This window comes from Onychomys torridus, chromosome 4 (assembly GCF_903995425.1).
Source record: "Onychomys torridus chromosome 4, mOncTor1.1, whole genome shotgun sequence".
NCBI classification, from domain to species: domain Eukaryota; kingdom Metazoa; phylum Chordata; class Mammalia; order Rodentia; family Cricetidae; genus Onychomys; species Onychomys torridus.
In genome coordinates, this window is record NC_050446.1 from 15,589,933 (window position 1) to 15,615,372 (window position 25,440).

At 42.7% G+C, this 25,440-nt stretch overlaps 1 protein-coding gene across 1 annotated transcript; it reads right to left on the minus strand.

The window, feature by feature from the left end:
* Window positions 1-219: 219 nt before the first annotated feature.
* LOC118581721 (interleukin-36 gamma-like) lies at window positions 220-25,440 on the minus strand. Its single transcript, XM_036184203.1, has 5 exons — window positions 25,268-25,440; window positions 4,988-5,040; window positions 4,391-4,498; window positions 3,458-3,597; window positions 220-429 (listed from the first exon to the last, which is right to left on the minus strand). Exons 1-5 carry the CDS (start codon window positions 25,438-25,440, stop codon window positions 220-222), a joined length of 684 nt encoding a protein of 227 aa, XP_036040096.1.

The following is a 25,440-nucleotide window of genomic DNA, read 5'->3' on the forward strand; positions in this document are numbered from 1 at the left end:
GCATGATGCCTTGTGGGTTGGACCACTTCAGCCTCAGAGGACAGCCTTACACAGCTCCCATCCCACCTACTTTTGGAGTACATAATCTGCTTTATCGCCCCTTCATCTATGAAATGAGATAGTGCTGATCCTGCTCACCTCTCAGTATGAAAACACCACGGATCAAATAAAAAATGTAAGACAACGATTTCCAACCAACCCTCTACCTCAATGCCGAGTTTAAGGCCCTAACGCTAAATTGAAGTTAATGTTGTGGTATTTCCCCTGTTCTGACGTGAGGAAGATGGGCTGGCCGTTCTTGGAGGAGGCGATGAAACTGCCAGGGAAAGCCACTGACTCAAAGGTGGACGTTGTTCCGGTCTGGGTATGGTAAAACAGGAAAGCTTTCACGGGCTCAGGATTATTGTACAAATCCAAAATGTTCTCCTCCTGCACGTGAGAGAGCATACTCATGAGCAAACCCAGAAGTGCCTTCTGATAGGAAACGTTATCCTTACACAACCAATAAATATTCCAGAGTTCAAGGAAGCCTCTCTTAGAACAGGACAAGAAAAGGACATTTAAGGGCTTAGGAATTTAGTTCAGTGGTAGAGCATGTCTAGCAAGTGCAAGGCCCTGGGTTCAATTTCCACTACCGCCCCCATCTCCCCCACCCCCAAAAAAAAGGAAAAAGAAAGAAAAGAAGTTGCAAGAAAAGGGAGGGGAGGGGAGGGGAGGCAGGGGAGGAAATGAAAGGAGGGGAGGGGAGGGAAGGAAGGGAAGCGGGCAGGCAGGCAGCCTTCAAATCTTGCTGCCTATCTATCACTATCTCTGTCCTGGTTTTTTCCTTCACTAGCAAAGCCCCTCTACATTTAGCATTTTTGCCCACCAACCATAAACACTTGTCAGACTTGCTCACTACTGTCCTACATTCGGCTCAGCAGAGATTTGCTGACTAGCCTTCTTATTTCTGACTTCCAACCCCTTCCATCATCTTCACTCTTGGTTTCCAACTCCCTGAGGAAGCTGAAGTGACTGGATGAGAACATCTCCAAACTACCATCTCATCCATACATGTGCCTCTCTACCTGAAAAGGACTAGACAATGGTTTCTCTCCACTCACACATCCAAGGACATTCTTCTAGCCATCCTGCCTGCTCTCTCCTGCAGCATCCATTTTTGCTTTCTTTGTTCAATCATTCTTATCTGTATATTTACTTTCATCTTAAAAAAACATAGGCATGTCACTAAATGACAAACACACCCTGAGAGAGTAATCATTGGTGATTTCACTACTGAGTCAACATTGCCAATGTACTTACACAATCTAAAGCAGTTACAATGTCATTGGATGACATGGCCTCAGGAGACCACTGTCTATGAAGTCCACTGTTGGCCGAAACACCGTCATGTGACACATTACTGTATTTGAATGACCCAACACCTCTGTCAGTTCTTGCTTTACAGCAAACCTTTTGCAGTAGCTGCCAATATTTGCTCTCTGATTTATCTCTTCAAACTCACTCCATGTAAGCGAGACTTAACCCTCAACACTATCTCATTAAGATCCCCTAAAATCGATACGTTATCAATGACCAATTTCTGAGGCCAAAAGTCCAACTTAGCAAAGACAGGACCAAGCTCAGAATGTAATCACATTTACTCTGTCCATGATCTTGTTGATGACAAACTAGTTTCAGAATCTATTCCCACCCACTCTACCGCCATCCCAGAGCCCTCAATTCACACCTAGCCCACCATAAAGCCTCCCAAGGCCTTCCACCCTTGCCCTGCAATGTATGATCAGCCTGAAGTCAGAGTGACCCATTTTAGACCTAAGGTATTTGGGGTCACTCTGTTCAAAGCATCCCAGGTTTCTCCTTTCTTGGGTGGAGTGACTAAGTCCTGGCAGAGATCTGGTCTCAGTTCACTGCTACACATCTGTCTTCACTGGCTCATCCTCACCTGCTGACTAACTTCCCCATCTCCTGTTCTCTTCTAGAATTCCTCCTACACAATGACGCTTGCCATCTGCCACGCAATTTACTCCTGGGCCTGACTCCACTCCTGTTTCTGCCACTCCCAGGCTCTGCCCTGATCTGATTGGCTGATTGTTTTGTTTTTTCTGAACTTGTTTTGTTTTGCCTTGCTTTGTTTCCTAGGACATGTGATACTTTTTGGCATATCACAAATGTACTACTATATTTATCATTTGCATGTCTCTCCTTCTAGAATCCAGGCTGTACAAAGCACCGAGCTCTTTGCCATTCTCTTCAAAGATATCCCATGTACTCATATGGTGCAATTAAGCTCCTGCACATTTTGCTGAGCTAAACTGGATAGACTTGAATTAAGCTAATTAAAGTGAAGTTTGTATAAACTTACATACAAATGAAATCATATTTATGTGTATACATTTCTATGTGTGTACATATTCACAACCACTTTGAGAGTTTAGGAATTGGAATAGCAAAGAAAAGGTTAAGGAAGGGTCTTTTAGCAGGTAAGACAAGACAAAAGCATACTTACAAACTGGGCTATTGTACCAAGAAATTCTCTTAGAATGCAAGGCTAATAAGTAAATAACTAAACAGTGGGAGGACAGAAAGCATGGTCATTATGTAGGATAGTATAAAATACCAAGGTGAGGCCTCTGACTGGTGACCAGGAGTTCTAAAATGACATACAGGAGGATGAGGGAGGGGACACATGTGAAGCCACAATGACTGAGGACGTCTTAAAACTAAGAAAGACCAAAATCCTCAACTAAAGAAGGGCAAGATAAATTAATGTCTGTTATGTATCTCTTTTTAATTTTACTCTGGGGGAGAAAGAGTTTACTTGGCTTATAATGCCAAGCTAATGTCCATCACCTTAGGTAGGTTAAGGCAGGACCTTGAGGCATCTGGTTACATCACATCCAAGAGCATGCCTACTTGCTTACTTGTTCATGGCTAGATATCTCCATCCATCTACAGTCCAGGACCCCCTGTCTGGGGAGTGGTACTGTCCACAGTGGGCTTGGTCTTCCCACATCAATTGATTTAATTAAGGTAGTCTTCTACAGGACATGTCCATATTTTAAAAGGGGCTAAAAATAAATGTGTTTAGGAAAATAAAATTCTTCTTTAATTCTAAAATTTGATATCTTGCCAAATATACCATGCAAGGATACATGGGCTTTTCTTAAAGACCAGAAAAACCACCAAGAGAGTGGGGAGGGGGGGGGGTGGGTGGAGGGTGGCACCAGAGTGGAAAAAAGGTCATGTGTGACCTGAAACAGAAGGGAGACTGGTGGAGAGTTAGCTGTTAGGGAAAAGGAGAAAGATGGAGTGTTGAGAACCTACTAAAACATGCTTTGCTTAAAAAAAAAATGTCACATGTAACCTAATGCTTTACATGCTAACTTAAAAATGAAAAGTATAAGAAAAGAAATGCAGGCTTTTTATTTTTATGTTATTTTTCTCAGTCACCAACCTTGAGCTGCAAAGTGGGCTGTCCATCAACTTCCTCACAAAACAGGCATTTATCAGGATTCTGGATTCCTAGGTAAATGGGAATCCCTTTGCCCTGCTCAAGAGACTCTGGATACTTGCATGGGAGGACAGTGATGGTGGCTATAAGAATAAGAAGATAATTTTCTTCTGAGGACAGGAAGACAGACTGCTCTAATAGTTCTGACTGAGCAGAGCAGCGAATGCCAAGCAAGGCCAGAAGACACTTGATGAGTGTAACCCCTGCTACCCAGACCAACCAAATGGTCTTCTGCCTACTCACCTGTCCATCCTGATAGGCAAGCACTGACCCAGCTATTGAGGCAGGCACAGAGCTGAGCTGATAGTAGGATTTAGATGCTTTTCACACCTGGAGGCCCAAGCTCCTACCCTAAGCCATTCCTCTGATCCTTGGAGAGCTGTGACCATTAGCAAAGTTAGCCTAATGGCAGGTTGAAGTTTATCTCTCTGTGTTTTTCACTAATTTAATCCTTCTAGCATGCCTTGATGTCATATAGACATACATCTTCCCCTTCCATAGGACAGATCTGCTGGTGACTGCTTTTCCCTAGTCTGGGACAAACCTGTCCTGACTTCTCTTTCCAGACAGGTGTAAAATTCTGCCCCTTCCATGTGGCCCCCATGGAAAGTTTAAGCTTGGTTTTGACCCATAATTAGACATATTTTGGAGGTACAAAGTATTGATTTAATACATGTCTATGCCATACAACAATGAGGAAACCCGAGGGATTGGTATATCCTTCATCTCATATAGTTAACATTTATTTGTGGTTAACGCTCAAGAGACTCTCTTCTAACTACTATTAACTGTGGCCATCCAGCTGCAAATAAGGTACTGACACTTTCTTTAACAAAGTCTATGTAAGGAGCAAAGCAGTAACAGATGGCCACTGACCTGGGACTACGCTGTTGTTCTGTGGAACTGCCACAAGGCTCTGACCACGAAGGATCCACACCTGCTGATTCAAGTCAGAAACCTTCCCGGTCTGAGCACTGCTTCTTACTGTTTGAATGAAAACAAATGATAGACATGAAGATGAAGTCTGAAGAACAAGAGGAAGATGACCTAATCCAGGCCCTGTCTGTAATGAAGGCTTACATCCAGGGTTTTGCAGCCCCAAACTGGCAGCCTTCATGCAACCCATCAACCTCGACTTTCTTTGCAGTAAATGCATGGTAAGCAAAGGCACTAAGGATTACTGTTCTAAGAAGACAAACCATCAAGACAAAGTGACCAGCAGTTCCACAGTTTCTATGTGTTCAGACCCAGCTACTCTTTTTCGTGCTTGCTCTGTACTTGGGCTGATGCTGAGAACCATAGCTAGAGCAGTGTGGTCTCCACTCTCCAGAAAGTAAAGGCCTAGTGGCATATGAGCACCTTCCTAGGTGCCAAAAGCCATATCTGAGGGGTAGGATGAAATTCTTGGATGTCCAGAGGACATAGCTGAGGATACAAATAGCCCAGCTCTCTAGTGTCCCATCCCAGCATCACCTCCAAATCTGGTGTCTTTTGGATAGTTTTCCATGGTGGGTTTGTCCTGGGACCTGAGGGAGGAGACATCAAGAAGAAAGATAAACCTCAGGAGACATTTCCAAGACTTTCCAAACCCTGGATCCCCAGGACCTCATTCAGGACAGAACAGAAATGCATAACCAGACATGATGCCCTAGTCAGAAGAGCTAAGCTACCTCTTAGGGCCAAACCTCAAGGCTCTGGAGACAGAAGAGCAGGCAGTATTCTCCTCTACCCAGAAATCTCAACAATATCATCTCTCTACAAATTTCAAGGCCATAAATAACATCCAGTCTTAAACATTCCCCAAGCAGCCAAGTCATTGTACATACTTTCTCCAGAGGTCCTTTCCCTTCACTACCATCTCTTTCTTCCTGAGGGAGGTCTCCATGTTGGGCAGTTTGGCCAGAATCCCAGCAACTCAGAAGTAGTAGACAGAGGCTCACACACAGAGCAGGGCCCAGAATCATGGCAAGATGGCCTTTCCCATTCACTGAGTACAGAAAGCACCGGAGTCGGAGGGTTTTGTAGCTATGGGGGCTTTATACCTGGCAAGAAGAGTCTTTATGGAAAGTCCAGGAGACTGAATCACAGCTGGGGCAGCTCCCAGGTGCAGTGATGGGCTTTGACACAGCCTAGGTCATTTATCTAGATGAGTGCAGGAGGCTCCAGCCTCTTTCATGGGGTGTGGCAAATGTAGAAGGTGGAAGATAGCCAGTTGCTCCTGCCGGTTGCTCCTGGGAGGCTCAGGTGAAGAAATCTCAGAACCAGCAATGAGTGTGACTTGTCTGAGCTCCTCTAGAAACGTGAGGAGCCCAGCCCCATAGGCCAGCCACCAGGAAACAGAGTTCATGACAAACCTTAGATTTTTCAGAAGGGAGAGACTATGGGGTTTTCCCAGAGCTCAGCTGACCTGACCTGTCAGTTTGGGGTTAGACTGCAGTTTCAAGGAACACTAACAATAGGGTTGGCTTCTGAACCGGGACCTCCAAAATTCTGCTCTGGGATCTCAACAGTCTTCCTAGTCAATCTTTCTTACTTTCCACCTGGATCTCTTTCTGGCCTTGGAGGAATGTGCTCCTATGTTATCTTGGGAAAATGTGTAAAATGAATTGAGAATCACTCTTATCCAAAATCAGGTTTGGTGCCTGTAACATGAATATCAAAGAGTCTTATTAATAAAATCAAACCCGAGGCCAGTTATTGGGGTGAATGCTGGAAGATCAGAGACACAGAACAAGCCACAGCTTCCTCACCTCGCCAGTTCCTCAGCTGGTTTTGTTTCCTCAGACTGCGAGCTTCTGAGTCCTTAACCAAATGAATCTCAGCTGAACTGTGCTGCTCCAAAGCCTAAAAGCTTAACCAGCTAAAATGCTCAACCAGCCAAATGCTGCTAGTTTCTCTTCTTCACGCCTTATATATCTTTCTACTTTCTGCTGTCACTCCCTGGGATTAAAGGCGTGTGTCTGTCACCATGCCTTTAGCTGGTTCCAATGTGGCCTTGAACTCACAGAGATCCACCTGGTTCTGCCTCCCGAGTGCTGGAACTAAAGGCATGCGCTACCACTGCCTATCCTCATGTTTAATATTGTGGCCGTCCTCCTCTCTGACCCCAGATAAGTTCATTTCGGGGAACACACAATATTTCGGGGAACACAATACCACCACAGGTGCCTGCCACTCCTCTAGCCCCTTCCATTATTTATCAGTCAAAATGTCTCTTCCTTGGAATGCTCACCACAAAACTGTATTGAAAAGGCATCATCTGCCACCCAAATCCCTTAGTGCTCTGTTTCAGTCAGAACCCCATCTGGAAAACAGAAATCACTCTAGGATTTTATTTTATTTTATTTTTTGTCGGAGCTGAGGACCTTGTGCTTGCTAGGCAAGCGCTCTACCACTGAGCAGCTACTGAGGGAGTTGTCCAGAATTCTTATCTCAAAATGAAATGGATAGCTATTATGAAGCTCCCCTAGCTTCATTTGAGATGATTACCAATATTGACACTAGCTGTCAGGCCATGAACATGTTGCTTTAAAATGAGGCCACTTTAAGAGATACAGCAGCCTGGGAGGGATCTAGTCATATCTCCCTGAAGTCCTGGTCCCAGTCCGTTTATAGGTACAAGTAGCAACGTCAATAGCAAGGGTCCCTCTCCCATCTCAGCTTCAGGCAAGCCCAGCTCTACTGTCCAGCCCAAGACAGAAGTGCCTTACTTATGCTAGAATGTTAGATCACAGGTCCTCTAGTTGCCAAGCTGTCCTTTCTCCCCTAAAACTCAAGCCACATCTTCCTCAGTTTCCTCTCCCCCCCACCTCTCTCTCCTTGCCTCTTTCCAGAGAACTGGTAAGCAAAGTTTACGATGGCCTTATACTCTCTCTCCTCATTGCCCATTGCAACTGTGAGCAAAGCCAGGTTAACCTGGAATGATAACTTCACTTTTATCTAGTACCTTCCAGTCTGTGACTCCCGGCATGTTGGCTAGGTCAGCCTGAGTGGGTCACATGGTGTGGATTCTTCCCTCCCACGCTTGGAAACCTAAAAGACAGAGACATTCCCTTTGTGCTATGGAATTGAGGGGTTGGTCTGCTTCTCTCCTCAGGGCCTCCTCATGGCTGCCTATGGCAATAGTGCTGTGAAGAAGATTCCCTTCAGGACCCACGTCAGGCTGTCTTTCCAAATGCAGCTCTTCCTTAGACTGAAGTCTCACTTTCCCACTTCAAACCATGGTGATATAACTCCTCATCTGAAGAGTGGTTCCTCTCAGCTTCCTTTTGATGAGCCCTCATAACATCCTTGTAGATGTAACCGGCTCGTTAAATAAGAAACACAGAACCGATTGCAGAGTTAAAAACCACGAGGTCAGAGCAAGAGCGGAAAACCTTACCCTTCACTGCTTCTGCCGTTCTTCCTCTCCGCAAGAGACCTACTTCTCTGCTGTCCTGTCTATTTAAAGACTTTCTCTTCTGTTTTCTCATTGGTTGTAAACCCAGCCACATGACCTCCTCATCACTGCCTGTTTGTACAGACCTCCAGGTCGTCTATGGTTGCTATTGAGATTAAAGGCGTGTGTCTGCCATGCTGGCTGTATCCTTGAACACACAGAGATCCGCCTAGCTCTGCCTCCCAAGTGCTGGGATTAAAGGCGTGCCCCACTACTGCTCAGCTTCTGCTCTGGCTTGCTCTGACCTCAAGGCAACTTTATTGACATACAAATAAAATCACATTTCAATACAAATAAAGTATCACTATACATCCTTGATTACTTCTAACAGCTGAAAAGTAGAGCAGAACTTTGCCATTAAAATAATCCAGGTGCCAGTGCTTCCTATTACTGTTTTAGCATCACACAGAATCGTGACGACAATGAACACTAAGTGTGGTTTGAGCTGAATCCTGGTAAGTATACACAAAGCTAAATGACTTAGATATGGAAATAATTTCAAGATAATTATTAGTCCAGATCTTAATTTTCAGACTCTAAGATGTTACTACTTTTTTTTTTTTTTTTTTGGTGGAGAGAGGGGGAGTTAGAGAGGGAGGTAATTAGTCCTACAGATTCATTTACTTAACAGGTCTATGACCTTATTAGATTAAGGAAAGATCAAGGAAACTGGGTAGCGTGAGAGAACTCCAGTATCATGAGAGTCTCTAGAACCACTTCACAGGTATTGGTCATATAATCTGTATTCATGTAGTCAGGTAGATAATCAAAACTAAAACATCAGGGGTCATTGGACAGTAAAGGCCATTGACTCTCCCCCCAATACTTATCAACTATTCAGAAATGCTATCATAGCACTAGACTAGAGTCTCAAAATCAAGTACAGAATTCTCCACTGACACATTCACCAGAAGATCAAATCCAGTGTTGCTTTTAATCTGTCAAGGGTGATCTACATCATGGCTAGCATTCTGGGCAGGGGATGCCACTGGAAAGGAACTGGCATGTAGCCCTGATAGGGTATCAGGGGTATACCATGAATCACAGAGACCACCATGGGTTCACTTATACTCTAACAGACTAGAGGAAGTGCCAAGGAAACTTCTGGGGCAGCCTCTGTAGATAGAATAATAGGATGGACATGTTAAAGGCTTCTGCTGTGTGGAGCAGCCCAGCCCTGTGGTCTAAGACTGGCCTCCACCATGTTCTTCTGAAGCTGGTCTCTATGAAACCCACATTCTGTGATGTGAGCCAACATGCTATTTAACTTCATCCCTCCCTTGGATGAAAGCACAGGGAAAATTTATAAAAGTAACCCCTGAACTCCACAAGAAAATGGCAGAAATAAATAGAAGCATGAAAAGACTTCTTAGAAAAGAATGGAACCATGTAGGACCACTATGAAGATGCTTCTCATAATTTACAGCAGCTGTGGGTCATTGTGCAATTCTGTGCAGCTGGAAAGCCAAAGCATCAAAAGACACTGATTTGAGCAGAACACATACCACCACTTAAACATGGTTAAGTGTCTAACATTGAAAGTTTCTGGATAAAGAGCCACTGGCAGAGAATTCTTAGTCATTACCCAATAACCTACACCCTACAAACTTTAAAAAAAAAAAAAAAAGCTGAGACATTAGGTGCCATCGAAATGTTCAAATCTGGGAGAAAATGTGGACCAAAGACACCATGAAAGAAAATAAAAAAGACAAGCTACCTAGGAAAAATTATTTGTAACTCACTGAAAAAAGAAGCACTTCATGTTGGTGGGAGTGAAAACTTGTACAGACACTTCGGAAATCAGTATGGCAGTTTCTCAGAAAACGGAATCGATCTACCTCAAGACCCAGCAATACCACTCTTGGGCATATACACAGGGAGTGCTCAATCATACCACAAAGATACATGGTCAGCTATGTTCATAGCAGCACTATTTGTAATAGCCAGAACCTGGAAACAACCTAGATGCCCCTCAACCAAAGAATGGATTAAGAAAATGTGGTACATATACACAATGGAGTAAAAAAACAATGACATCATGAAATTTGCAGGCAAATGGTTGGAACTAGAAAATATCATCTTGAGTGAGTTAACCCAGACTCAGAAGGACCAACATGGTGTGTACTCACTCATAAGTGGATACTAGATGTAAAACAAAGGATACAACCCACATCTGCAGAGAAGCTGACTAATAAGGAGGGATGAATGGATCACCCTGGGAAGGGGAAATAGATGAGTTCTCCATGAGCAAACTGGGGGTGAGGAAGGACAATGGAGCATAGGGGATAGGGGATGAGAACATAAGGGAATGGGAGAGCAAGGAAAGAGATACCATGATAGAGGGACACCTCATAGGAATAGGGAGAAACAGGGCGCTAGGGAAGTTTCCAGGAATCCACAAGGATGATCTTAGCTTAGACTACTAGCAATAGTGGGGAAGGTGCCTAAACTGGCTTACTCCAGTAATTAGATTGGTGAATACCCTAAATGTCATCATAGAGCCTTCATCCAGTAACTGATAGAAGCAGATGCAGAGATCTACAGTCAAACACCAGGCCAGGTTCCAGAAGTCCAGTCGAAGAGAGAGAGAGAAGAGGGATTCAATGAGCAAGGGGCATCAAGATCATGATGGGGAAACCTACAGAGAAAATCATACCAAACTAGTGGGAAACCATGAACTGTGGATCAATAGCTGTGGAGCCTCCATGGGACTGGACTAGGCCCTCTGCATAGGTGAGACAGTTGTTTAGCTTGACCTGCTTAAGGGGCCCCTGGTAGTGGGATCAGGATCCATCCCTGGTGCATGAGCTGGCTTTTTGGGAACCTAGTGCCTATGGTAGGACACCTTACACAGCCTTGGAGGGGCTTGGATATGCCTTAACTGAATGTAACAGGCTCTGCTGACTCCCTATGGGAGGCCTTGCCTTGGAGGAGGTGGGAATGGGGGGTGAGTTGTGGGGGCTGGGGGGCAGGAGGAGAGAGGAGAGGAGGATCTGTGGTTGGTATGTAAAATATTTCTTAATAATTAAAAAAAGAAGTAATTCATATTCAAAGTTTTTAGTTACTACCTACTAACTGATAGGAAAAGACAGATTTAAAAACATTTTGTCAGATATGAAATATAAATATTCAATAAATATAAGTAATTATAATTACCTATAATAGTTATTAGTAATGTGCAAATCAAAGCAATAAATGATATTCCCTTTCCACCCACCAGGAAGCCACTAATTAAAAAGACAATACACAATGGTGTGAGGAAACAGATTCTGCCTCTCTCCATGCATAATGTGTGAATCAGCATAAGCATTTTTGGGAAACAAACTACAGAAGGTATTAAAATTTTAATGTGTGTGCTCTTGACTTGGTAATTCTGCTTACAAGAACTTATCATTTTGGTGACTTTCAGCTCCAACAGCTGAAAAAGCCACACAGAAGAACCTGACACCATCAACACATTCTTAAGTTTCAGAAAAAACTGGAGCTTGCTTCTACAGCACATTTCAAAACAGGTTCCCTGTTTGAAATGACTACTAGAAATTCCTGACCAAACACTTTTAGCAATGATCTTTCCTTCTACATTCTTGGCTGCCACCATCAATAAAAAAGGTTCATACAAGGAACACAGCAGTGGTGTTGATCATCTTTTAGGTCCTTATAATGACTCTCCTTGCTCTAATTTTTCATGGTAACATTCTATAATACACTTTCCACTATTGCAGCCATATCACCTGTACACAGGCCCCCACAAGGCTTCAATGTTTTATTGATATCAAAGTGTTGCCTGTACTTGTTAGGTTTTGTCAACTTAAAACAAATGAGTTAGCTGGGAGGAGGGAACCACAGCTGAGGAACTGTCTCCATCAGATTGGCCTGTGGGCAAGCCTGTAGGGACATTTTCTTGATGAATGATTGATGAGGAAAGGCTCAGTCCACTGGGTGCTCTGCCACTCCTGGGCGGGTAGTCCTGGGTTGTATAAGAAAGGGAACCAAACAGGCCATGGGAAGGAATCTAGTAAAGCGTCATTCCGCCCTGTCTCTGCTTCAGTTCCTGTCCCATCTCCTAACAGAAGGAACGGTGCAAGAGCTGGCTTTCTGTGGGTAATACAGAAAAGATGAAAACTAAGCTGCTCAAATGTGTTCATTAACAATTGGCACTGAGGCTAACAGGAATTTTAGGGTTGAAACAGCCAAGTCAGGATGAGAAACAAAGAGCTCCCAGCTGTGCATAAGACAACCAGACTGATAGGTAAGAGGAAAGGTGGAATTCTTCGCCAGGGTCAGCAGGCCCAGTGGCCTCTGGTTTCTAAGTCAGCTAATTGTAACAGAGTAAGCAAAGATGTGTTCTAAGAAAGTCTTTGCCTATTCTGGAAATGGGGCCTCAGACCACCTTGTAGAAAGGCATGAACTAAGAACCCTACAACTACTTCTTGGTAGCTGTGAAAACAAGGGGGTGGTTTCAGTATAATTACTGAGACACCTGCAAGATCAGAAGGAACAATCCCAGCAAATGACTCACAAAGTCTGGTACAGACGAAGGCCACGGGGTCTAGCCACTCTTTTGTAGGCAGCGCTTGGTCATCTCCAGGTGGACCAGTTGAACATGCATAGAGTGTGTGTATCCTCCATTGCCTCAGCCCATCACAGTCCAGAGAACTAGTCAATGCCACAGCAATTGTTTCAGCCTTTGTCCAGTTTCTGCTATAGCCAAAACCCTTAGACAAGGAAGTTTAATGTGTTTATTTTTTTTCTCTGTCGGATGCCTACCCCACCTAACACTTGGGTGTTTCCTTTTTCTTTAATTTCTTATTTTTCCTTAATGTCTCTTAATAAAGTTTGCTTCTGCTTTGCCTACTCACAGGAGTACCTGTGTCTTTATCTATCATTGGCATGAACAAATGAACTCTGGGGCCACTGTCTCAGGTCAGTCTTTGGTGACTGAGTGTCTGGCACCCTAGGTCCTTGGGTTAAGCACAGCAGATACAAGAATTGTCCTACTATGCTAAACAAACAAACAAAACCCCCAAACCTGCAGCAGTTCTACTGATGCTGTCAATATTTCTCATGTAAATAAGGTATTTGGGCTAAAGAATAAAGTAAGGAATGGGGTAGTCAAATAGAAACTGAGGTATTCTGTGATAGAGCCCCGATGGGTGATTTTTAAATTTTTTCTTGTTTCACCTGGAAGTAAATAATGGTTGCCTTGGGAATCTGAGACTTTCCAGCTTTAATCAAAAGTTATGCATGATAGTGACCGTAAAATAAATATCTGTAGTAGAGTAAAATCTGTTTACAGGCAAAACTCATAGAAAACTTTATGGCTTTAGAGAATTAGCTCTTTTCTTTTTGTTGTTGTTGTTGTTTTTTGAGACAGGCTTTCTCTGTGTAGCTCTGGTTGTCCTAGAACTCACTCTGTAGACCAAGCTGGCCTTAAACTCACAGAGATCCACCTGCCTCTGCCTCCCACTGAGACTAAGGGCATAGACCACCACATCCGGATGAGAATTAATTTTTAAACAGTTGTTATCTTTAAAAATATTTTGCTACAAGTCCCACAAAATAATTGATAAACCCAAAATTTGTTAACAAATTAACTTTATTCCATGATATTGCAAAGATATTAGAAAAACAAGGATTTAGTGGCCGAGAGCTTGGCTAGAGTGGGCCACCACACCTAGATTTCTCAATTCTTATCCCAAAGTATTACCCAGGTACTGAATTGCACTACTGAATGGACTCTGTTGTCTTACTACTTATTTTAAAGAGAATTGACACATAGGTTAAAGAAACACTCTCCCACTCTCCCTAATTTGTAAAGTTTTTTTTTTTTTTTAAGTTGGGAATAAATGTGGAAAGCTATAAAATGCCTTTTTGTGTCAAGTGAGATAACACTATAATTTTAACTATATTAATGTTACAGTTTTCCTAATGAACTTTTTTGTGTTTGTAGGATAAACCTTAATATGGGTAGATTTGAAGAGCTATTGGTATTTTGTTCATATATTTGCAGTTTTTAGAACTTTTTCATTAGCTAGAACTTTTTCATTAGCTATAACCAAAGATGGTGTGATACCACATTGCCTAATAACATCATCATCATTCTTTTCCGGTTCTAAAGTAGAAAATACACTATTCTCATGATCTGAATAACGTTTCTTTTTCTGCCTAGAATAACTTGGATATAACAGGAATTAATTGATCCTCAAAAGTTTATAGGATCAATCTATAAAATTAGCCTTATCCAGGGCTTTTGGGGAAAAGAGATCCTGACTATCCTTCCATTTGTCTGCCCTGTTGACTGGCCTCTTGTGTTCAGGACATCCAAAGTCTGGAGTAGTTTCCATATGGTTCCTGGTTTGTAACTTCTCTCTTGTTTCTGTGGTATTGTCACTGCCCGAGTCTAAAACACAGTATGTTGACAAGTAGTTCTTGCTAATGACACTTTCCTTTCCTCCACTGGGGGCTGACAGTGGCATGGGCCCAACAAAAGTTGGTCCAGTGGCATTTTATTTTTTTATTTTTATTTATTACTATTATTATTACTATTATTATTATTATTATTATTATTATTATTATTATTATTATTTTGGTTTTTCGAGACAGGGTCTCTTGCACCTTTCCTGGAACTCACTCTATAGCCCAGGCTGGCCTCGAACTCACAGAGATCCACCTAGCTCTGCCTCCCAAGTGCGGGGATTAAAGGCGTGCACCACCACCGCCCGGCCCAGTGGCATTTTAAACCAACAAATGACAGGTGTTAAAAATCCCTCTTTTGCTTAAAAAAATAATAGTACTGTGGCTGAGCCAAGCCAGGTTTCTTCTCATTGACTAGACTGCAGGCAGGTGTAGCTAAAGGTAGATTAGCTGTCTATCACACCAAGACTTGTTCAAAACACTTGGAAAGAGCAAAATAACCAAAAAGGGAAATGAAAATGGAGAAAACAAAAGAAAGTTTAAAAATAACGAACATTAACTCTTTTTAGCTTTGTGTAATGCCTAAATGAAATGAATAATTTTCTATGGAAGGATAATGTATCAAACTGGATCAGACTCTTTGTGGAGTGTATTTTGTTGTGTGTTTCTTGGAGATGGAGTTTCTCTGAGTAGCCCTGGCTGTCCTGGATCTCACTCTGTAGACCAGGCTGGCCTTGAATCAGAGATCCACCTGCCTCTGCCTCCTGAGTGATGGGATTAAAGGTGTGCCCCACCAAACCTGACTGATATTTGTGGGTTTTAACAAAACATGATTCACCTGCAGAGGTGTGGGAAATGCTGCATGCTTCAGAAAGTCTCTTAGTCATTCTGAAAGGAGTTTAGGTGTTGGAAGGGCAAGCTACCGTTCCTAAATGAATCATGCATCTCCCTGAGGGATGGAGCCAAGGCTTACTCGGAGTGTGTCACCTACTCCACATCATTACTGATCTCACTGCATTACCTCCCAACATTACACTTCAGGAAACAAGGATAGACAGGCCAGAAACAAGAGACCCATCCTTCAGTTCTGGTTCTGCTGTTGCATGACTTAAAATGCTCTAGAAGTTGCTTTCTTTTTTTGTGACTTGGTTTAAATAGGATTTGCTCATCTCTCATTACATAAACCTCCAATTGTCAGTTGACTCCAAAATACAGAGGCCCAACTCTCAGTAAGGTTGCTTTGGTTTTAGTCTTTATCAACAGAGATAAAGGGTCATGATGGAAATTGTCATCTGCATGATTGGGGAGGTCGTGCAGTCGGTAAAGTGTTGTGCAATCCTGTGGACCTGAGTTCCTATCCATTGCATCCACATTAAAAAAATCTAGGCAGATACCCTGTATGAGGAGAGGATGGGATAGGGGTAGGTGGCGGGGGGTGGGAAAAGAGGAAGGAGGGGAAGAGGTGTTGGTATGTAAAAAGGAAAGAAAAATTTTTTTTATTTGTTTTCTGAGACAGGGTTTCTCTGTGTAGCTTTGCACCTTTCCTGGAACTCACTCTGTAGACCAGGCTGACCTCGAACTCACAGAGATCCACCTGGCTCTGCCTCCCGAGTGCTCGGATTAAAGGTGTGCGCCGCCGCCAACACCTGGCTAAGAAAAATTTTTTAAATAAAAATTATGATAAATAAATAACAACAAAAACAACAAAAATCTAGGCAGTGTGGTATGCATCTGTAACCCCAGAATTCATGGGGCAAAGATAGGAGGATCTCTGGAGCTTGCTGATCAACTAGTCTACTGATTGGTGAGCTCTGGGTTCAGAGAGACCCTGTCTCAAAAAAAAAAAAAACAAGGTTAAAAAGTGATGAAAAAAGACACTTAAAGACCTCTGACTTCCCTCTGCACACAAAGAACAAATATGTCCAATGAACTAGAAAAGAATATGAATAAACGCCATAATGGAGAAGGCAAAAACACAAACATTTAAATGAAATAAAGAAAAAAGTATAAGATATGAAAAATAACTTAATAAAGAAAAAGAATTTCATAAGAAAAGCCAAACTGAAATAAAACTTGAAATGGAAAATTTAGCCAGGCAAATAAAAAGCTCAATGGAAAACCTCACCAGTAGGATGGATCACGTAGAAGAAAACACATTGCTTTCTGTTACAGTTGTGTAGCTTAGTGTTCCTGTGGGACTCCTACCGGTGGGGGTGGGGTATCTCTGGATACTTTGCCTGTTCTTGGGACCTTTTTCCTCTTACTGGGTTGCCTCATCCAGCCTCAATATGAGGGTTTGTGCCTAGTCTTATTTCATCTTGTTCTGCCATGTTCAGTTGATGTTCTTGGGAGGCCTGCTCTTCTCTGAAGGGAAACAGAAGAGACGTGGATCTGGGGGAGAGGAGAGGTGTATGTGGGCGGAGTGGAGAGAGGGGAAATTGCTGTCAGGATATAATATACGAAGGAAGAATAAATAAAAATAAAAACAAAACAAAAACAAAGCAATAAATTAAAAAATAATATATTGCTTTAAGAGCAACAACAAAATGTTTCAAGAAAGTAACTGAAGAAACAATCCATTCACAATAGCATAAAAATAATATCTTGGGATAAATCTAACCAAGGGAGTTAAAGACTTGACAACAAAAATGTAAAGACACTGAAGAAAGAAATTGAAGAAGATACCAAAAGATGGACAGACCTCCACGTTCATGGGTATTATTAATATTGTGGAAACTGCCATTCTACCAAAAAGCATCTGCATTAAAATTCCAATGCAATTCTTTACAGAAATTGAAAAGAAAATCTTGAATTCCATGTGGAAAGTCAAAAGACTCAGGATAGCAAAAATAAGCCCAAACAATAAAATAATGATCAAGGTGTCACTGCCCCTGATTTCAAGTTAAATTACAAAGCTGTAGTAATAAAAGCAGCATGATACTGGCATAAAAAAGAACAGATATGTTGATCAATAGAATTGAGGACACAGATATAAGTCCAATCACAGCAATTCAATTTTTGGTAAAAAGGTAAAAAATACCCATTGTAGAAAAAGAGAGAATCATCAATGAATGGCTCCAGTCAAACCGGCTGTCTGCTTGTGGAGACGAGTGAATGAGACTTCATCCTCATCTCACCCTGCACAAAGTCAATTCCAAATGGATCAGGGTCTTCAACATGAGACCTGATACCCTGAATCTGACAGAGAAGAAAGCAGGGACTGTGTTTGAACTGATTGGCACAGGAACAGACTTTCTGAACAGTACCTGATAACACAGACACTAAGGCCAACAGCTGATAAATATGACCTCATGAAACCAAACAGTTTCTGGACTGCAAAAGACTCATTCAGCTACCAAACAGGGAAACAGCTTTGCCAGCTATACATCTGACAGAGGGTTAGTATCTAGACTATACAAAGAATTTGAAAAGCAAACATCAAATAAACAAACAACACAATCAAAAAGTGGGGAATGGAGCTAGAACAGTGGTTCTCAAACTGGCTTGTGTCCTCTTGAGGGCTGAACGGCCCTTTCACAGGGGTCTCCTAAGACCACCAGAAAACACAGTATTTACATTAGATTAATAACAGTAGCAAAAATATGGTCACAAAGTAACAATGGGGATAATTTTGTGGTTGGGCGGTCACCATAACATGAAAAACTGTATTAAAGGGTTGAGAACCACTAAACTAGATGGAGAGTTCTTTAAAAAGAAAAAATGGATGAGAAACACTTTTGTAAAATATTCAACATCCGTAGCCACCAGGGAAACGCAACTCAAAACTTGGAGAGTTTACCTTATCCCAGTCAGAATGGCAAAGATTTAAAAAAAAAAAAAAAAGAAAGAAAGGAAAGGAAACAAGTGTTGATGAGGATATGGGGATGAAAACTGGTATACAGCCACTGTGAAAACCAGTGTGGAGGTTCCTCCAAGAGCTAGAAATACATCTACCATATGATTCAACGATACTACTCTTGGGTATAAATGTAAAGGACCTTGTGTCTTACTCTAGGGATACCTGTTTACCTGTGTTTATTGCTGCTCTGTTCACAATAGCTAGAAAATGGAAATGACCTAGCTGTCCACAAACAGATAAATAGATAATGAAAGTGTAATACATTTACACAATGGAAGACCATTCAGCTGTTAAGGAAAATGAAATTACAAACATTTCAGGAGAGTGGAAATAATAATTTTAATGGAGGTAACCCAGACCCAGGAAGATAAGCTTCACATGTTATTGAGCATATGTGGATACTAGCTTTGAGTTTAGATATGTGTAATTAATTGGAATATCCATGGAGCCCAAGGAATTACCAAGGAGTCATTGGGGAGGATCTTTAAAGAGAGGGTAGACAAGATGAAGGTGGTGTAAATAAAGCCAAATGTGGAGTAATTGAAGAAGAAGTATTAAGTGGGGTTAGGGATGTGAGTTCAGGGTGGAGAAGGAAAACGGAGAAAGGGAAAAGGATAACTATCACTAAAGACCTTTTTAAAAGCTGTGTTAGAAGCTACCACTGTAGAGGCTTCCTAAAATATATTCAAATACACATGTGAAAAAAGTTTAAATGAAGTTACTCTGTAACAGGGGGACAATGCCCCTCGTAGACATCATAGGCTAACCAAAATCCCAGTACCAGGAATGGGTTACCAATTTTGGAGTTGTTTGTCAGTGAGATATTGACATTGCTCTTGGTTACTATGGTGATTTGAATGAGAAATGTCCCCCATAAGTTCAAGTATTTGAACACTGGGTCCCCACGGAGTAAAGACTCAGGAGTCCAGCTTAGAGAGTGTCAATTATCATTTTTTCCTTACAACAAATTGCTAGTCGTTCAGGATTAAACACTGCCAATATCTGAACGTTTGTAACTCACCAAAATCTGTTTTGTAAGCTAATTCTCAGTATTAATAGTATTAAGCAGCAGAGCCTTTGGGAACTAAGTGGGTGAATGGGATTAGTGTCCCCATAAAAGGGCTTGAAGACACAGCTATCTTCCCATTTGCAAACAATCTGTCACATGAAGCAGAGAGTAAGCACTCACCAGACACTGACCTGATGGACTTCCCAGCCTCTAGAATTATGGGAAATTTCTGTTAGGTATAAATTACCCAGCTATGGAATTTTTTATAAAGGTGAACGGACTAGGACAAACACCCAGAGTAATGAACTCACATGTCATATACTCAAAGTTTATGCTTTGAGCCACTCACTGCCTCTTTGTCAGGCATAGTCAAAACACATCATGTCCGAGAAACAGGGAAGTGAGGGTCAGGGGAAAGTGCACTCATCTCAGGCATGATCCCATTTACAATGACAGTCAACTGGAAAGTCAAGGTTATCACTAAGAACTGAAAACACTGAAGGCATTCCAGTCCACTGCATCCAGATACCCAACCTAAGAAACTGCTGCCACAGAGTGGTGCCTAACTACAGCAAGGGAGAAAATGAATGTGTGTTTCATACACACACACAGGAGAGACAGACAGATAGACAGACAGACACACACAGACAGAGAGAGAGACAGACAGACACACAGACAGACAGACAGACAGACACACACACACACACACACACACACACACACAGAGAGAGAGAGAGAGAGACAGAGAGAGAGAGAGACAGACACACAGACAGACAGACAGACAGACAGACACACACAGAGAGAGAGAGAGAGAGAGAGAGAGAGACAGAGAGAGAGAGAGAGACAGAGGCAGAGACACAGAAAGAGAGAGAAGAGAAGGGAGGAGAAGCGAGAGTCTCACAGGCTAACTGGAGACATCCCCTAGGATTTTTATTAACTTCTAAGAACACACTCTGCATTTTTTTAGTTGTTTCTGTTCACAGATGTGTAATACTGTGCTAGCATTTTTCTTTTCTCTTTTACTTTTATTGATCCTTTTTAGATTTCACAACATGCATTCCGATCCCACTTTTATCCCTGTCCCCTCAAATTCACCCTCTGCCCTGCAACTTCCCCTCAAACAAAACCAAATTTAAAAGAAAAACCAAAAAACAAAGCAAAACAAAGAACTAAAACAAAATTAAAAACAGAAGAAAAAAAGAAAAGAATCTTGCTGTGGAAGCTGTAGTGTGGCCCAGTGAGTCACACAGTTAGCACTTAGTCCATACATCTTTACTTGCAAGTGTTCATTGCTGACTCATTGGTCTGGCTCAAGGCCTCTGGTTTCTGCTACACCTCCAGTAATGGGCTCTCAGTGGGGCTCCTCTTGGATATTCTGTTGTCCTGTGTCATGAATATCCTGTTCTTGTTTTGTTTCGTTTTTGTTGTTGTTGTTTTTTTTAATTTGTAGGTTTGTCTCCTTCACACGCTCCAACAGTTCATAGATGAAGTGGATGTTGGTGTGGGCCAACTCATAGCCCTGGTTCTGGGCCTAGGTAGTAGCTGAATTGGTCAGCCCGCCAGCTTTCTCTCATGGTCACTACCCAGAGGAGCTTTCCAGCATTGCCTCCACACTCATCAAATGCAGACTACAGCAAGAAGGGCCAGTTCTGCTCCTAGGTTCTCAGATCTGGGTCCCCTCACTCATATCACCAGGGATAGCTCAACTATTTTGCCCAGGCAAGGGTCCTCTCTCCTGATTGCTGTAGGGGACTTTTGGGAGAGGGGGCGGTGTGTGTGTGTGTGTGTGTGTGTGTGTGTGTGTGTGTGTGTGTGTGAGCTCTCTTGCTCTCACGCCCTCAGGGCTGACTCACCTGCATCACCAACAACAGGGTCAGCTCTAGTGTGCTTCCCAGAAGGGAAGCAGAGGCTGCTTTCTCCACATCCTGCATTTTGTATGAAGTGCATTTGAGACCTAACTTATTATCTAACACAGGATTCTACTATGGTAAAACTATAAAGCCTACAAAAGAAAGTATGGGTACAGATAAAGGAAAGAGAATGCCAAAGGCTAATATTTTAATCAGGATTTCTCAGTGTAGTCACTTGACCTTTGGGGCTAAATAATCCTTTATTATGAGGACTGATCTGATCTTTATCAGTATCTCTGGCCTCTATCCACTAGTTGCCAGCAGCAACACTAGGAATCGTGATTGCCAGATGTCTCCAGGTGAAGAAAATCATTTTGGTTGAGGAGCAAAGCTTTATAGACTAGAGAATGAGAAAGAATCAGAAAGGAATCAAAATGATCAGCCAGAGGAGGATAAAACCAGGGCAGCATGGATTGCAGAGCAAAGTGAGACAATCATCTCAGAGGTTGCTGTTTCAGATGAGTCTTAGGAGAGTACCAGAGATAAGGTGGCTATATATCTGGCTTTCCCAGTTTATGCCTTTTGTTACTATTTTCTTTCCTTAGAGGTGTTCCGGCTTGGATCATTTATCAGATAACGTGTGTGGTAGATCAAATGAGAGAAGAAAGTCACACAAAAGATACAAGAGGAAGCTGGTGACAAACCTGGCAAGATTGGTTTAAGTGCAGTGATGAACACAAAAGTCACTTGGGGTGGATCTGGGTAGTGAGTTTAAAGGGACTAAGAGAGATCACAGAAAGCATCTACAGCACTTGAGGAATTTTCTGAGTTTAAGAGCAGTGTGGAGGAGAGATGGAGGAGAAAGAGGAAGTGAGTATGCAGGTGGATCTGACCCACAAGTCAGGTCATGAAATTGTGAGGATGTAGGGTAACATGTGGACCTGATGGAGCCTTTCTTGAGCAGATGAGAGAGGGTGGGATACCCACACAGTGAAAAGAATAAGCTTAGGTGAGAACACGGGCAACTTACCCTGAGCAATAGAAGGAAGGACCGGGTGTGGGGACACTGTAATGGACAGCAGATACACATGTGGGATTTATCTTCTGGTTGCTTATGTGCTCTGAGTGAAATAGGAAATGAGGTCATAGCTGAAAGTGAGGAGGAGGCGCTGGAGTTTAGAGGAGAGAGGAGAAGCATGAAATAGCCATCAAGAAATCCAGAAGACCAAAGAAAAACAGTGTGTGATGGCTGTAGAAGTATAGTGACACTTCCAAGCCTGTCCATGCATATGTACGCATATATAATTTTTCAGTCCTCATCAGGGCTCAGCTTAGCCAGGGCTGCATTTTTGCTACATATGGACAATGAAGTAAAGGGACTAGAAAAGGAAGAGGTCTTGGGAATGAGAGTAGTGCAAGGCAATAAGTGTGGCGATGGGTCTTGGAAATTAAGCTGGACAAGGAAGGAATTGAGAACCTGAATAGTGTAGTGAAAGGTCAAAGGGTAAAAGATTAAATCAATTTTGGAGTCTGTGGGTCAAAGGACATTCTAACTTCAGAGATAAAAGTAAAGGTTCTGAAATGTGAGGACACAGAGGCTGAATTCTGAAACCCATGAAAGGCTGGAGTCACCTGACAGGAAGTAGCTAAGCTAGGCAGAACCTTACAAAGCCAGTGCAGGAAAGGAAATAAAAGACCTGAGAAGTTAATCTGATAAAACAATGTCCATGTGTATACGTAGGTAGAAGTTTCTGTCTTGCAAGCTGCTCCCAAGTAACTGACATGGTAACTTAATATTAATTGTAAATGCTTGGCCAATAACTCAGGCTTGTTACTAGCTAACTCTTAAATTTAAATTAATCCATATTTCTTATCTATGCTTTGCCACATGGCTCATGCTTTGTTACCTCATTTTCTACATATTCTGCTTTCTCTGCATCTTCTGGCATCTGTCCTTCTTTGCCCTTCTTCTTCCCATCATTCTCAGTTTGGCTCTCCCACCTAACTTTACCCTGCTCAGCAATTGGCCAGTCAGCTTCCTTATTAAAACAAGCACAGTGACAAATTTTCACAGTGTACAAAAGAATCATTCCACCGAATGTATATTGAAAGCATTCAAGAATGTAGGGTTCTGTTGGGGAAAATGGCAGGAAACACCACTGGAAAACGGCAGATTTCTGCAGCACCAGAGAATGCCAGAAGGTGGCAGGAACTGGAACTACAGAGAAGGGAAGAGAAAAATGAGGGAGAAGCAACATCCTTACTCCAAATGTGACATCTGGTGTGATAGCTGTGGAAAAAGACACAACAGAAGGCAGGAATGTGATGTCACAAGGTCCAGGAGGGGATGTGTCAGGGTCTACTAGGGGAGGCAATGCAAACTTCTGAAGAAGATAAGTATGCTCTAATCACATTTGCCAATAAGGGCTCTTCAAGGCAACAGGTTTCATATTTCCTTTTAACAGGGCTAAACTAATCTAATTGCCATCTGCAGTGCTGATACCCCAGGCTGAGCTAGTCAGGCCAAGGCCTTGTTTGCCTGGCTTCAGACACTCACTGCCCAGTCAGTGTGAGAAGGCTCTTAGTTGAAGAGCTAAAGACTTAGGGTAAGTTGTTTCACTTGAGTCTCCATGCTTCACCCCTGCAAATTGGAGTGCATTATGGCTCTGTGACATTATAACAGGTGTAAGGGCCCTGTGAATTCTAAAACATTCCCAAAGTATGGTTCACCAGCCAGCACATCAGCATCACTGGGACCTTGTTTGAAATACAAATCCTTAGGGTCCCTCAGACCCACATACAAATACATGGTAAGGGTGGGACCCTGTCTTGTGTTAAACAGCTTCTTTTGGTCATTCAGATGCAAGTCAGAGATGGAGAACATCTACCTTGTACAGATGGAGTTCCTCACACACCTGATGAATGTGGTTTATGTATTTATTCATTCTTTTTTTGTGAATTCAGGAGGAAGGAGCTGTTATTTTTGAGGCTCCACATGTGGTTTTGAACTGAGGAGAATGAGCACTACTGGATATGGAAGACTGTTAGAAAGGAGATAAATGTAACTGTAGAGAGAATCATCTGGAGTGTTTTAAGGGCAGAGACCCCAGGACATTGCTTTAGACAGCACAATCAGACTCAGCTGACAAGGGGCTGGGCAGGTTGGCAGACCAACCAGATGGCTCTGACATGGAGCTGGGCAGGTGAGCAAACCACCCAGATGGCTCTGACATGGAGCTGGGCAGGTGGGCAGACCAACCAAATGGCTCTGACATGGAGCTGGGCAGGTGGGCAGACCAACCAGATGGCTGATATGGAGCTTGGCAGATGGACAGACTAACCAAATGGCTCTGACATCTGGTTTATCTTCTAGTGAGTTGCTCAAGGCTCTGAGTTTCATGCCAGCTATTCTGGCTTCCTTCCGTGGATAGCTCCCCTCCTCATTTACCCTATATAGAAGCAGTCCATTGGAACGCCACTCTAGGCCTCTGCTTGCCTAGGGATATTAGATGGAAAGTGTGGCAATATGTATGAGGAACTTCCTGCCATCGCCCAAACTCCCAAGACCAATGAAAGCCTAGAAAAAAAAAAAAATAGGTAGCTAAGATTTAACTCAGTAATGACATTTTGGGGGCTGTGGCCAAAATGGTGAGCTGTTTGAAAACTACTCAAGGCAGTGGTGTAAAAGGGCCTCAACACTATGAAGAGCGAACAGTTGTTTAGTTACTACTGCTTTTGAGCCTGGCACCTAGCTATGTTTTCAGGCATTAGGCCATGTGTTTACTGACATGATCCTATGAGGGACGGGATTCACTCTGCTATGGATTAAGAAGAGATTACACAAATAAGAAAGAGTGAGATTAGGATTGGCAATCAGGTATCAGAACACAGTCCAGGAATGGAGCTGGACTTCCTCAAATGACCTCCACAGTCTATACTTCCTCTAGAGGCCATATTGGTATCCATGGTCCATGCTGCTGCCCCAGGCTGTGATGAAGCTCAAGGTCCATGTGGATATCTGTAGTCTGTGCCACCACTGAATCCTGATGATATCTATAGTTCATGCTGTTGCTGAAGGCCATGTCTGAGGCCATGGCCATACAGCAGCCATGGGCTGTGTTGAAGTCCATGGCCTGTGTTATCACCTAAGGTAGTGGGGGATGTCAGTGGTCTGTTTCACTACCTGAAGCCATGCCAAAGACCATGGACTGTGCTGCCACATGGGGCCATGTTGATGTGGGTGATCTGTGCAGCAACTGGGGCCATGTTGGTGTCTTTGTCCTGTCTGTGGTCTATGCTGCCACCTGAGGCCATGTTGATATCCATGGGCCAGGCTGTCACAAGACTGTGGGCCAT

What these genes read in the sequence shown, in the direction of transcription:
- LOC118581721 (XM_036184203.1), bottom strand. Translation starts at nt 25,440, where the DNA reads ATGGCCCACAGTCTTGTGACAGCCTGGCCCATGGATATCAACATGGCC. An exon ending in GGTCTTTGGCATGGCTTCAG is followed by an intron (nt 5,041 to 25,267) that starts GTAGTGAAACAG and finishes CTCCTCCCTCAG; the next exon opens with GTCCCAGGACAAACCCACCA. An exon ending in GAACAACAGCGTAGTCCCAG is followed by an intron (nt 3,598 to 4,390) that starts GTCAGTGGCCAT and finishes TTATTCTTATAG; the next exon opens with CCACCATCACTGTCCTCCCA.